The 13,977-nt window shown below is 47.3% G+C and overlaps 1 protein-coding gene across 1 annotated transcript in view; it reads right to left on the bottom strand.

Moving 5' to 3' along the window:
• The window catches only part of CFAP77 (cilia and flagella associated protein 77), a 61,518-nt gene that overhangs the window by 15,218 nt on the left and 32,323 nt on the right, over positions 1-13,977 (bottom strand). Inside the window, exons 2-3 of the mRNA XM_050908154.1 lie at positions 9,720-9,819; positions 8,936-9,164 (exon numbers count right to left, since the gene is read on the bottom strand). Coding sequence (XP_050764111.1) covers positions 8,936-9,164; positions 9,720-9,819 — 329 coding nt within the window. The remainder of the gene's footprint in view (positions 1-8,935; positions 9,165-9,719; positions 9,820-13,977) is intronic.

The raw sequence follows: 13,977 nt of genomic DNA, 5'->3' as shown, positions 1-13,977 counted from the left end.
GGCAAAATAATTGGTCATCAGTGACTACTAATTTGGTTTAGTAGCCAGAGGCGGTTTTTTTCTTCCCAGAAAATCAATGACAGTGCCGAGGTCTGTTCAACGCGATTCAGCTCAAGACGGGTCCTCATTTAGCTCTTGATGCTTCTTCCACTGGAGACAGCTATTTTGTTAAAATGAAATTAAAATCTATCTATAATACTCGGCTCAGGGAGCGGCACCCGTCAATGCCATGCTGCTCTTGAGGTTTCAAGGTTGTCAGTCTTCCCTCAAACTTATTTTCAAAGGTTTATATATCAACTGAAAAAAGGTACTTGGCAAAAGTGGATACAAAGGACTTTGCTCAGGAAGGGGATTTATGCCAGCTTAAAAGGTGCAATCAATTCGATTGCTAAGTTGTGTTGTAAAATGGTAAAAACTTGACTTGTGATTGCCTTTTTCTTGTATAATTCAAAAGCATAGGGGCTTGTAAATATTTTAGCGCAAACTTCAGCCCTTGGATTTTCCAGGTAGCTCTCCAGCAAGTGCAGACGGCTCCTGCAGCACTCTTCCCGCTGCTGGTCAGGACGGGCTCCGGCGGGGAGCGGAGCGAGGGAGCAGAGGACACTTGCACAGGCATCGACTCCCCGGCAGCTGCGCAGCTGTTTGGGCTGCGCCGAAAACCCTGCTCTGATTTCAATGGCAGCCTCGTGGCAGCAGGGTCTGGCCCTGCATGGGTGCTTATGCAATGGCTAAATCATATAATTGAATTTTTTTGCAGTTGTGATATTAAAACTGTGTTGCAACACCACTGCCTATCCTGAAAACTTTAACCCTTTCTTGAAAGGTTAATGACATTTCAGAGGGGCTTAGTCCTTGCTGGTGTCCTTCCATCTGAGATGATGTGCTTTTGCTGCACAGCTAGGATCTGTCTTTGGGGTCTTCAGTCCACAGGGGAGACAGCCGCAGGGGGCACCACTTTTGTATTCCTTTCTTGTGTACTTCATGACGGGAAAGATTTGTCCTGTGGTAGCAGTGTCCATGTAGAGATCTTCCCCTGGCTCGTGGCTGGGTCAGCCGAACCGGCTGCCACTAGCTCAGGTTGGTTTCTTATCAGGAACCAGTTTGATCTCAAACATCTCTGGAGTGTGGGGCTCCTCGGTGCAGCTAGCGCAGATTATCTTCAGCAAATAAAGCACAAGCTGGGTCTGCGATTCTGCTCGGGGCCTTGGGGTACTGCCAGTGCAGGCAGCAGTAAGGCATTACCGCTCAGGTCCCTCTGCCCTGAAAGGGGGCTGATAGCACAGGAAAATTCTGATTACAGTTCCCTTGTACCGCTATATTGTCTCCCTTCCTCCTTCGTTACTGATGGGCTGGAGCTAGCAATCTATCTACCATTAATTTGTCTCTGTGTAGCCCAGCAGGAATCTGGGGTATGATTACAGCTCTGGCCCTTGTGCGAGAGCCGGCATGGCCCCGGCATCCCCCTGCAAACTGCCTGGCTCTGCCTTGCCTTAATTGTTCCCCTTTGGCCGGTGGACCTGTCTCTTCTAACAAGGGCAGCGAGGAGGGCCGAGGTAATTGAAGCACTTAGCCACACTCCCAAGCATTGCCTCCTGCAGCTAATTAGGAAAGAGGGCCGCTGGGCTCTTCGTTATTTCTTTTAATTGTTTGTGGGTTTTGCATAACAGTGAATGGCAGAAAAGGGATGTGCAGTTAGTGGTGAATTCTTGACTTTGAAATTTGTATGAAAGGTCACTTACAATTTGTTAATGCTTTCACAAGAGTGAATTCAATTAGCGGCTCCGGCAGTCCCTGCACACACGCGTGCGGGTGTGTTTGTAAGGAGCGGGAGAGATGGCAAAACAAGCAGGGTGTGAATGTAAAGGCTCTTCATTTTCCTAAGAAGCTTGTGGACTATATGGTAAAGTTATAGGCCCCTTACAGCTTTATGGTCCTCTAAATAGGTCCTGGCAATAAACCCATGGAGAGGCCTTGAAAGATCATTTTTAAATGATCTCCGCTTGTCCTCACTTTCCATTAACCACTGAAGAAAATAACAAGAGGAAAAACTGGTAGAAAACACTCAGGGACCAATTTTTTTTGCAGTCTTTGGGCTGGCAAAACTCTCAGTTGAAATAGTAGGTCTTCCACCTGCACGGCAGCTGCAGGATCTGTGCCATCAAAGCACTGATTACTCTGAATTTCTGAAGCTTCTTTACAATCCTTGTAATTTGGATGAGGAAATAACAATACAAATTATGTCACTGTGGGCAGCCAATGAGGCAGTGGCTTCTTCTAAGTGTCACAGGATCTGTTATTTTGCTCAGAGGGCTCGTATGTATAGAACAGTAAAAAGAATAAAATCCATTGTAAACATGCACTTTAAAAGATTTATCAGATGCTCATAGCTGTACTTAGGAGTACACATGGTTACAAGAGCACCAATTTGCTTTACTATTCCCTCCTAGGCTAAGAGTGAGATGTATACTTGTAACAGTCCTAAACGCACACATGGAAACATGTGTCTTGCAGTGAAGATACCAAGCCAGCTCTTACCCATTAAATAACTGGCTTCACAAGCTGGACTTTGTGCATTAGCATTGATTTTTGGGTTGGAGATACCCTTTGGCTGACTTAATTGAAGACTATTTAGATTTGTCTTCGACACATTTGTCTACTGACTGGAAATCTGCTGTTACCCTTTGAGAAACTCAGGTGGGATGTGATTATGGGACAGAGCTATTCTGCCTGGAGGTCTCAATCAATGGCTGAGAGGGAACAGTGCTCAGTCTGCGGTTGTCAACAAATGCAAAACATCCTGATGAGTAAAAAAAACCAAGAAAAACCCCACAATGCTGAGCAAAACAAATCAAAGAGCAAGGTCTTCCCCTTGACCTCCATCCCATGCTTGAATCTCTCTGGCTGGGTGGGAACATTACTTCATTTGAAAGGAAAAGATGTCAATGAGGGCTGAAAAGCTTTGCTTTCACAAAAAGGATTTTGTGATTGTTTCCCCTGACCGGGTTTTCATTGCACAGACTGCAAAAGCAGAAGTTTGCAAGGGAAGAAGTCCACTTGTGGCAAGAAGTAGTTTTAGATGGTAAAAGTTTTGGAAGAAATTTTTCACCCAGCTGTAATCAATGGAGACAAACCCATAGACAACAGCCAGTCTGTATGAGAGAGTAAATTACTTTCCTAGTCAGTGTAATGCAATTGGTAATAAGGGATCTAAATCCTCTGTTCTTTAGATCTTTTTTTCCCAGCTCTGTGGCTGATGTGCAGGACCTGAACCTTATGCCAAACCCTGACTTAGCTATTTATTTTCTCTTAAGCTGGGAGCCTGAAGTAGCCAGAAACTGTTACAACTGCAGTAAATAACTACACTGAAGGATAACCAGTATCTTCACGGTGTACTCAGGATTTTTTTTTTGAAGGGGGTAACAGGTCTTTCTGCCCAACCAGATGCTGTAGCCACCCGGGCACAAGACAGCACGATCCAGGCAGATGCGGCTGGGAGCTCTGCGGTAGCTAATGTACACACAGCGATGCGAGCACATACCCAGCCTGGAACATCTCCAGTAGAAGAAAATTATTCTTGAAATAGAAATTCTTATCTTAGCAATGTGAGAATGGTGGCAGAGACACAAAGTGCCTTTTGCTGTGGAACTGGATAGGATATGCAATTACCTGAACTGATGGGAGTCCTATATTTTTTAACTTGGTTGCATTTTTCTGGTGCCTTCAGCCTGACAGTGATTCCAGTCACTATGTTACATTTTTACGATTTGTTTTGTCAGTGCTCAGATATTTTTTCTAAAACTTTTTTGTTTGCCCCAATCTTTTGGATTTTTGTGGCTTTACACTCTCTATTTGTCTGGCTTCCAGGGATTGTGGATCAGATGTGGGCTTGCTGTAATATTCATCTTTCTTGCCTGTCCAGCTTTTCCTGGTGGGTTCTTTCCAGGAACACCCTCTGCTCTTCAGTGTTGTTTCTTTGACACATCTTTGCAGCTGGTCTACAGCTAGATTAGCTTTTTTTCCAGGGCCACATATTAATGACCTGAAATGTTCTTTAAGTGTCTCAGAAATAAACCTACCAGTGCACTCCGTGTGCTAAAGAGATGCTGGAAATATCTCAGCACCTTTTGGGCAGCTTTCTAAACTTTGTTCTGGCTGTGTGCAAACATCACGGACACTTTGGGTGGAAAGGCCACTTGCAAAGTAGAAGCACGAGCATTGAAACCTCCCTTCTCGGGGAAGGTGAAAGATAAGGACAGAGCAGTCAGTTAAGCCAGGAAGCTGCAGGGATGGCCAAGGTAACAGCTGAGCTGCTAAAGGCCAGTGAGACAATTGTTAACAGAGCATTAGGACAATTGCAAATGATACAAAGAAAAGAGGAGGTACTGGATAACTGATGCCCTTGGCCAATTGTAACAATTTGAAGAAGAGAGATGGCAGTGACCAAATGCTTTAGAGAGGTGAGTTTGCTGCAGGAACATGGTGAAAGCAGCTGCCAAAGGACTAAGATGAGTTTTAGAGAATGGGAGGTGGAATAGTAGGAGGAGATGAAGTTAGAAGGAAAATGGGATGTAAAATTCAGGAAAGGAACGGTTGAAGCGAAGGCAGACGGTAGGGGGGGACCCGGCAGGAGACATGGGGATGACAGAGTGCCAGGGAAATCCTGCCAGCACACCCAAGGTCAGCCCAACCTACAGGCCAACTGCCAAGTGGAAGGCAGCACGTCGGAGGCAGGGTTATGGCCATGCAGGGTTTGAAGGAGGTACAGGTGTAGAATGGCAGAGAATGGCACGTCTGTGCAGTCCTTGTGTCCAGGAATATGTTCTGGGACATAGTACGCAGAATTAGGAAACTTGCACTGCTAAGAGGCAAATGAAAGCTTTTCTCTAAAAGCAGCCCTTGAAATGTTGGACAGTGTGTTCATGCTGAGGATGCACTCTGCACTGCTAGCTCCTGGGGAGAAAACTTGTGCTTGGGGTACCAACTGTGTGCTGGTGTGTTTTGGCTTCAAACTCCTTGTGTGACCTTGTGCAAATCAATATAATCTAAAATATAGCTGTAGACAGCATCCATATCTTTGTGCTTACTTCTAGTTCCAAAAATGACCATTTAATGCCTGCTAATTTCAGTGCACAGTGAACTTCAATCAGAAAAGGTGGTTAGGAGGATAAATGTGGGTCTGGACATCTATTGGGGTTTCCAAATGCACCTTGAATAACAAGCTGTATTGACATCGGTGAAGATCCTGGATGTCTTCACAGACCCTCTGTGTCTTTAGATCTCTAGTATCATCAAAACCCATCCCACTCAGTGCCCTGCATCCTCCCTCTTGTAAAACAAGGTCATTACACAGAGTATGGGGGTTGAGTACACCTGCTAGTAGCACTGTGTTGTGGGGTTATTTTAAATGAAAGGACCTAGGACTCGGGTCCAGGAGGACAGCAACCCTAATCTGCACACTTCTTACAGCTATGTAATGTGTCATGCACAAAGCACATGGATGGAGATGGTTTTAGCTCCTGGAGGGGAGGTATTGCCAATGATGGGCGTTTTCCTTGAAAGAAAACCTGTAGACCTGTTTGTGGTGGGGATGAGGGCTGGGGCAGGTGAAGCCGAGCGTGCATGCACGGTAATGTGGTCATTACCCCAGCGCCTGCACTCAGTGGACATGTGCTCTCTTGCAAATTGTGGCTTGCACAAGGCAGCTCTTGTAGAGATCAGAAGCTGGAGCATGAATCGAGGGAGCCTGACTGGAGGATGCCCCATGGGGGAGGCTGGGACCCTACCACATCCTCGTTACCGCTGACCTTGGCACGAGCGCTGCCTGCTGATGGATCGGCTATGGAGCTGGACAAGACCCTGGGGAACCACTGTATTATCTATTATCGTCCCATCAGTGCCTCCCCTGACCCCTCCCAGCTCTGAATGCCACAGGCATCAGGGAGGGAATAAATCTCTGTCTGATACTGAGAGAGAGAAGGGAGCGAGAGCAGGAAAAAGGAGAGATGAAAAATGTCCTTTTTATGACTCTCACAACAAAGCTGGCCACATGATTCGTAGCAAACATTTCTCTGGGAAAAGGGAGGGAGAGAACTGGGGGGAATCAGCAAAAAAAGCAGAGCTGCTTCTCTCCCCTGGAAGATGCGCACAGGGAATTAATAGAGGGGTATGGGTGACCTTTGAAGGTAAATATCCCAGGAAAGGAAAGAGGCCTCAGATCTTCAGAAAGCTCATTCCAGTGTCTGACGCTGCCTTGTGAAATGCTCCATGCACCACACATCCACCATGAATGGAAAGCAGAGGCATAAGCGATCTGCCGTGCTAGAGGGAGCAGCAGGGCCAGGGCGTGATTAATAAGGCACTAATAGCAACCACAGCATTTGTGTTCACTTCTATTTGGGATGATCCAGAGCTCGTACTTGTGAGCCTGGGGAGAACTCCTGACCTTGGTGTCTTTAAGAGACAGAAGCCTTTAGCAGCGCAGCCCAGGGCCTGAGAAGGGGCTGGAGATACGTTGCCAGGGCTTGAGAAGCCCTCTGCACATTACCTGCTGACAGCTGCAGGACCACAAACACGTTCCTGTGAGAGCTGCTGAGCTGTTTGGGCCTTGTATCCCCCTGTGCTGCTGATCCCAGGGAGGCAGCCCAGCCCCGAGGCTGCGTGCTGGCACTAGCTGCAATTCCAGCTGTGCCAAAGAGCTGCAACAGGGTTGTGGGTGCAAACTGGGAGGGTTTGCGTTGGCGTTCTGGGGATTGTCCCAGAGCATCGCTCTCATCAGGCAGAGCGGCTGCAGCCACTTCCAGTGCGATGGGAAGGCACCTTTGCTCTCTGGCCTTCTCAGCCGTACTGTCTGTGCTGTGCCTTGGGCTAGGGAATGACGTGCAGGCTCTGTTCTTGTTGAAAAACTTCACTGCACCTGAGATGTTTATCAAAGCGGATATTTCTAAAGGCAAGCAAGTGCTTGAATTCATGGAAAAAGACCGTATGCCAGCGTTCTCTTCTTCTGCCCCCAGACAAGCATGTATCTTAGCTGTGAGTGCCTTCCCAAGTAGCAGCACTAAGAACGCAGTCGTACGGGGCTTAGAGTCCAAAAGCAGAAGCAACTTAAATCCACTGGCAACCAAGTCATTTTCAACAAGGCAGGTCTTGCTGAACCTGGTCAGCTGTGGCTAGGGACAGGCTTGGGCTGGGGAGTGCTCACCAAAGCTGGTATCTTTAACTTGCCAGTCACGGAAAAGTGTGTTAAATTCCCACTTTTACGGAAATGGCTGTAACAACTCCTTTGTAATCCCAGTAATTTGATTTTGTCTGTAACGTGCTTTTAAAGTAAAGGGATAAATACAATCAGTCTGCATAAAAGGTAGCTATTAAGGAGCAGGCAAGTTGTACAATAATAACTTTAAATTAAAAGCCCTTTCCCACTACTTCTGCTGTTGTGGGGTCTGCAGATTTTCCTTAAAACTTTTGAAACGTGCCTAGACTTCTTACAGGCAGCCATTTAACCTCCGTTTATGAAGAAATAAAGCAAAATTGATGTTGATTTTGGTCTACATTGGGGGATACTTTTGCAATGTAAAAGCCCTTTTGCCTGCAATTTGCAGAGCAGCCCTGTCACATTGGTGAGGGCTGATACTGATAAAGATAAAGCTTTATAGCTGGGGCATTTGCAGCTAACAGCAAGCTAATGCTACATTTTCATTTTGATGCAATTAATGTTAATGTCTGCTACGAAAATTGTCATTAAATACCATTTTAAAATCCATTCAATTTGCATATGCAAAGCCCATTTACTATCATGTAAAATACACGGTGCCATTCATCATGTCTTTTCCCTAGAATTTGTAGCTGTTATTTTTCTGGTAGTGATTATTATCCAGCTCTTAAAATGAAACCTAATGTCTGGTCCAGACCTGCACAGAGCAAAAAAATCCTCTGTGCTCCCACAGCAGTGGGACTGCTTCAGAGCCTCTTTCAGAGGCTTTGAGCACTTGTTTTTGCTGGACTCACACTGGCTCTTCAGGACTGCCGTGCTCTCCAGCCTCCCTTGTGCTCCCGTGGAGGACAGGCAGTGGAAAGACCTAGCAGTCAGTCTAAGGTGCCGATGTTCTCCCCTGCAGACTCCCTGTTGCACAATTCCCCATGAGAAAGTAGCACAGCAGGGCAGTTGGGAGCTGGTACATGAGGCGGACGTTAAATGAGTCGCTTCGAAATGCTGTACCTGTTTGAACCTCAGGCAGGGCTCACGTATGCTGGATGCTTTGTAAAAATCTTTTGGAAGACACTGTGATGCAAAAGACCTAATCGGTGTGAAGCCTTAAACATCCTGCTGCATTGCAAAGGATGAATGGGTAGGCTTATGCCCTTCTAGAGGGGTTGCTGGGGGAGCAGCAGGTACCAGCTCCTCTCCAGCCCTTGGGAGGGAGCCCGAGAGAGCAGTGAAAAGCGTCTTTGCCTCCATCCTGCTGTACTACCAGTTTCTGCCCAATGCAGGGCGATGAACTAACAAGTGGGAGAGAGTGGGATAAAGAACTTTAACTGATCCTTAACTACACCAGAGTATTTCAACCAGTGCAAACAGGTAGAAATGCTGTTGCTCTGATTTTCTGACCCTGGGCAGCCATTATTCTGGCTTACAACTCTTCATGTTCCTTTAAGTTAAAGGATGGGCATTGAACATATTTTTAGGAGGTTCCAAGCCCTTAGTGCCACAGGTGAAATGGGGATGTGTTGTGGCGTGTAGATTAGATTTAGGTAGTTGATTATCTGACACACAGGTGCCATCAGACATGGAAGTGATGCTGTGGCTCAGTTGCAGCATGTCCAGGTTCAGGATGCTTCTGTTTTGGGGACTGTGCTAGCTGAGATGTGGGGGAGATGTAGATGTGAGGGTAGGAAGGGATAATCTCATTCTGAGAAGGGCCCCACGCCTTCCCCTTACCGTGCTGTGATGCCGTAAGTCAAGTCTGCAGGTACTTTAGGAGGACATCTCTTGAAGCGACTGTATTCATCATCTTTGCGCCGAATGTCCTTGGCCTTGTAGTACAAATTAAATTCATGGGCTGTGGTATAACCGGCCTTCAGAGCACCGCAGTTCATGGTGATGAAGTCTCGGGGCATCTTCTGAACCAAAGCAGTCCTGGGCTTTACTGTGTTCCAGTGGCCTATTGCTGGAGATGGAAGGAAACAGGAGAGGCAAAGAGAAAAAGATCAGGCATCTCAGCTAACTCCTATTTGGGAAGGCAGGCTGATGTTCGTGCACCATGCACAAGGGCCTTGCGTGGCTTGCATGCATTTTGCCATGGCTTCATGGTGGAGTGAACTTCGTATCCTATCCCACTGCATTTCATGTGGGGACATCCCTCATCTGAATCGGATGTCTTCTTACCCTCCACCCTGGCTTGCTCAGCAAGTCTGATTTCACAGGGAAATTGTCCCTGAGAGCACAAAGTAGGAGCTCTAACAAAGTTATGAAAGTGGTCGTGTGTATCACCCTTTGCAGGTGCCATACCCCTCTCTGCTTGGGCTCTGTGTGATCCTATAAAAGTTTCCAATATGATAGAGAAACTTTACTAGTCACCAAGCAGTTTGGTTGATATTAATGAAAGTGGGTGAATGCTGGAGTTCTTTACCTCCAGCTTGATGAGAAGTATTGAACACTGGGAAGGAGAGGAGAGTGCATTAGGACTTCCTTGCAGGTCTATATTTTAGTGGTGTTGTCATACCTTCCGGGACTCCTCCATCTGTCCTGTGGACGTACAGCCCGTATGAAAAATCAAAGCCTGGCAAGGTGTAGCAGTTTCTCTGGGGCTTCCCCAGTTCTGCCTGCAGAGAAGTGAAGTTAAAGGAGAAGCGTAAAGAACTTTCCTGATAAGGTAAAGCCCCTGAAAATAAAAATTTGTAACAGAACGCGGCCACGAGTACCAGGAGTGGCTCTGCCTCCACTTGTCACGGGTTTGAATCCCACTGTCTGGACACAAGTGAGCGTGACAGTGCAAAAGGAGAACTCACAGCCATGAGGCTTCACCAGAGCTGAAGCCTAAGGGATGCTGAATTTCACAAAAGTTTTTACCTGAGTTATAAAGTGACCTAGCCTTGCTGGAAATAGGGATCCTGACTCAATATATATGGACTTGAAGTCTCCTTGTTTGGTTAGTTTCTCCTTTGGCTGGGATGCCCAGCTGTGGTGTCTGCTGGGGAGACTACGGTTAGTCTTAACTTTCCTTTGAGTTATTTCATTTCCAAGCTGTGCATCCTCCTAGAAAACTGTCATAAACTTCCCCAAGCACAATCACATTGCTGCTCTGGAGACTTTCCTGCCTGGGAATAATCAAGACACAAGGCATGTTGCAGGGGGAGGATAAGGGGGATGAAGAAGGGGGAGCAGAGCCTGGGGTTTATAGCACAGAAAAGAAGAGAACTTGAGCTCAATAACCTCCTCTCTATTTAGTTTTAAAATGAACTCTTCCCCAGCCCATGTGTGTCCCAGCCTGGTGGTGTCTGTGGGATTAACTGACCTCCCCTCACCCCTTTGTCTCTACCCTCCCATCTCCATGGTGAAGTCACTGCAGGATGTGTGTGTCTTGAAACCTTATTGCTGCTTGAAAGGGAGGCGGTGGAGGAGGGAAGGGGCGAGAGCCTGGCAGCCTGGGTTTGTGCGTTCCTGCTAGGGAAAGCTGGAGCAGGGTCAGGCAACAAGTCCCCTGGAGCCCTGAGGCATGGTGTGGGTGCTTTGGGACAGGTTATTTTCCATGGGAAGGGTGTTGAAGGAGCTGGGGGGTGGTAGGTGTTGGGAGAATGAAAGTGTTGAAATCCTACTCTAGTGCTTCTCATGGGCGAATTGTTGAACGTAAGAGCATTGCTCTTATGCTTCAGAGTGAACATTCTCTGGATCAGGAGATGCTGAATCAAACTCAGCCCTTTCTGCAGGGACCAAGTGAAAAGAGCGAGACTGAAAATGAACCACCTCCAACTTGCCACTATGGCAGGTTGAGGCTGTGCAGTGGTTGATAAGGGACGCAGCTTACCAGAGCTGCTTGTACAGGAACATCATCCAAACCCAAACTTACGTTCTGCTCCCAGCCAGCACTGTGCAAACCCTGGCCAGGGCCTCGGAGCAGCCATGGCTCTCCTGTACACTGCCAGCCTGGTGGCCCCTTTCCAATGTGCTCACCAAGTGTGCGTGATTCTGCCGAGCAGCTTGAGCTGTTCTGTATCACCCTCAGCTCAGGCAAAACTCTCACTGAACCACTTTTGCCTGGAGAACGAGGGTTAATAACCCCTGCCCAAAACAGGCACCTTTCCAGAGGGCTCTGTGTTGAGGTCTCTAGAATTTATTTGTAATTCCTCAAACCTTTTTGCCTGGAGCCATTTTTTTGTGCATTCAGTTTGGAGTTTCTCAGCTGCCGTCTCTATATGCAGCTACACAAAAACTTAAAAGCACGCAGTGGCTGTGGCACCAGGCTCCTCGCCAGCGTGTCCAGGGGTGAGATCGTGCCCACTTGCTTGAGCGACTTGTCCATGTTGTGACAACAGGTCTGCTCCTTTGCAGGTCCTGGCAAGCTGGCTGTCAGCTGTGCCAGTTTGGGCTCATTGGGCCTGCAAGCCCGTACAGTGATGCTTTCAGGTAAATCCAGGGTCTTGCTTCTCAGGTCTGGGACGGAGGTGCTTCACCTTTGTCCCGTTAAATCCATGCACTTGTGATGCTATAAAGCAGGTGTGGTATTCCCATGACTCAGGAGCACAAGTTCACCAGAAAATGAATTTTCTGGACTTGCTAAGATCCTTTGATAGGCTTGAAAACCCCATCAGGCTCCTTGCCCTGTGTGAAGCTACAGATCCTTTGTTGCGAACAGACCTTTTTGAAAGCAATCGACTCAGCCACCTGATACAACCTGTGCATGATGTGGCTGCATTCCCCCAGCTGCCTCCTGTGAACCTCTAGCAGAGGAAGGGACTGTCCCTTGCAGATGTGTCCAGCACCAAGCACGATGGGAGTGAGTGGGCTTTTAGCGCTACCACAGCTGAAATGGCAGTGCTCAACCATATGTGCATGCTGTGTGTGAGTTAGGGAGCTAGCGCAAAGCGTATAAACCGGTGCCAGGGATGATAAAGTAGCTTTCATTGCTGATCTATTTCTCCTGTATTTACAGGCATTTGTACGCTAGCTATTTTTAGATTAGTTGTCACTGATATACAAGGGAAATGGTGTAACGTTCTTCGGATGCATGAGAAAAGGCTTTTTCCAGGGATCATGTTCTGATACTGGATCAGCTAAGTGAGGTCAGAAATCTGCTCTGATGGCAAAGGTGTGGCAGATGGGAGAAAATTGCTGAGAATCTGCAGGAAAGGAGAGAGGCTTGTAACCTGTGGCAAAGCTGCTTCCAGACCTGTGAATGCAGAACTCTGTAGAATGGAAGAAATTACAGGATTTAAAGATTCCTTTTTGTAGAGCACCTGAAGTTAACACAGTTAGGTGTTTACTCCATTGCAAAATGAGTGCACGTTGTTTCCTTTCATGATCGGGTGGCATTTTACAGTTACTTTGCACTGAATAAATAAAGCTGAAGATGCTGGATAATTAAAAAAAAAAATCTGGTCCAATATGTTGAATGTGGAGAGAACCTGTGCCTGAAGAAAATCAACATACTCTGAGGACTCTGGTTACCTGCCAACATCTTTTACCCACAAAAGCAAAGAAGGGGAAGGAGGTAGCAGGAATGAATCTTGCTCAGTGTAATGCAAGATTACAGCCTTTCTCATTCATAAATTAACAAAACGCTGTTGCAACCTCATGGGCTGGTTTCATTTGTTTGTCCTGGGGCATTGTAGGTGTGCTGTGTCGTAAAGCGGTGGGGAGAGCGAGCCAAAGTTGATGCAGAAGGTCCTTTTTTTCTTCCCTAGCTCCAGCACTGTTTCCTCTGTTCAGGTTTAGCCTGTCACAAAGCTGCTTGGCTGGAATACAGATCTGTCTGACAGCTGTGCCCATCAGCAGACAACTTCATTAAACCTCATTAAGATGTCATTTCTCTGCCTTATTTCCCACCTCTTGGCTCTAATTAAAACCGTCTCTCTCTGCATCCCAGGCGGTCCTAATTTTCTCTGGGTACCTTCTGCAAGTTTTCTCCCTTTACGACCTCAGTGAGGAAAATCCAGCATCTTAAATACTGTTTATCCGGCCCATTCAGAAAAGACAACTCTAGACTTTTTCCTGAAGCATGCCCAGAGCATCCTGCAGAGATCATCACCCCCTCCCAGGGCTGCGAGACGTGCGCTGAGGCTTTGTTTGCGCTCTCAAACTATCTTTAAGGACTCAGCTAATGCATCATTTTCCCTTGGACCTGATTAATTTTCATAGTTCAACCAAGTGTGTCTGAACTGGGTTTGGAGGGTGCCACACTCAGCCGCAGCGCAGTGGTAGGGGTATTTGATCAGTGGGGATACCCTGGTCGGCTGAAGAGCGAGCGGTGTTGGGTGTATCGAGCTCCCTGGCGTTTGCCAGGTAGTTTCTGATTTGTGCAGCCCTGGATTTGTATTTGAGTGTCTAATGGTGCTGGAAAATTTTTGCTGTGAAGGAAAAGGAAGGCTCGGAAATGGGTCTGTTTGTAAGAGGTGGATGCGTTGCAAAGGTGTAAGGAAGTTCAAAACCTTTAAGGATTCCAGGTTTTGTTGCAAGACTTACTTGTGTTTCATCCCCTGGTATTTATGGCCCATCGACACACATTGCATCAGTTTTCTAAAGACGACTGAGACTGTGAGAGGGGTAGGAGACTTGTCTGTGCGGAGAGGTACAGCGAGAGATGGAGGTATGGATTTTTAATCCCTGCATCTGAGGCAGCCCTTCGCTGGAGGGGGATGCTGGGCAAATCCATGAATCCTCCCTGCTTCGACTCAGCCGGGGCTGCCCTGTCCCCTCCTCGACGGCTCTGCCCTGCGGATGCCTGCAAACCCCGCGTCGGTGCATTTTCAGCCTGCCAGGCCCTG

The sequence above is a fragment of the Gymnogyps californianus genome, chromosome 18 (assembly GCF_018139145.2).
Source record: "Gymnogyps californianus isolate 813 chromosome 18, ASM1813914v2, whole genome shotgun sequence".
Taxonomy (NCBI): Eukaryota; Metazoa; Chordata; class Aves; order Accipitriformes; family Cathartidae; genus Gymnogyps; species Gymnogyps californianus.
The sequence above is the reverse complement of the archived record's forward strand: the minus strand, read 5'-3'. Positions and strand labels throughout refer to the sequence as shown.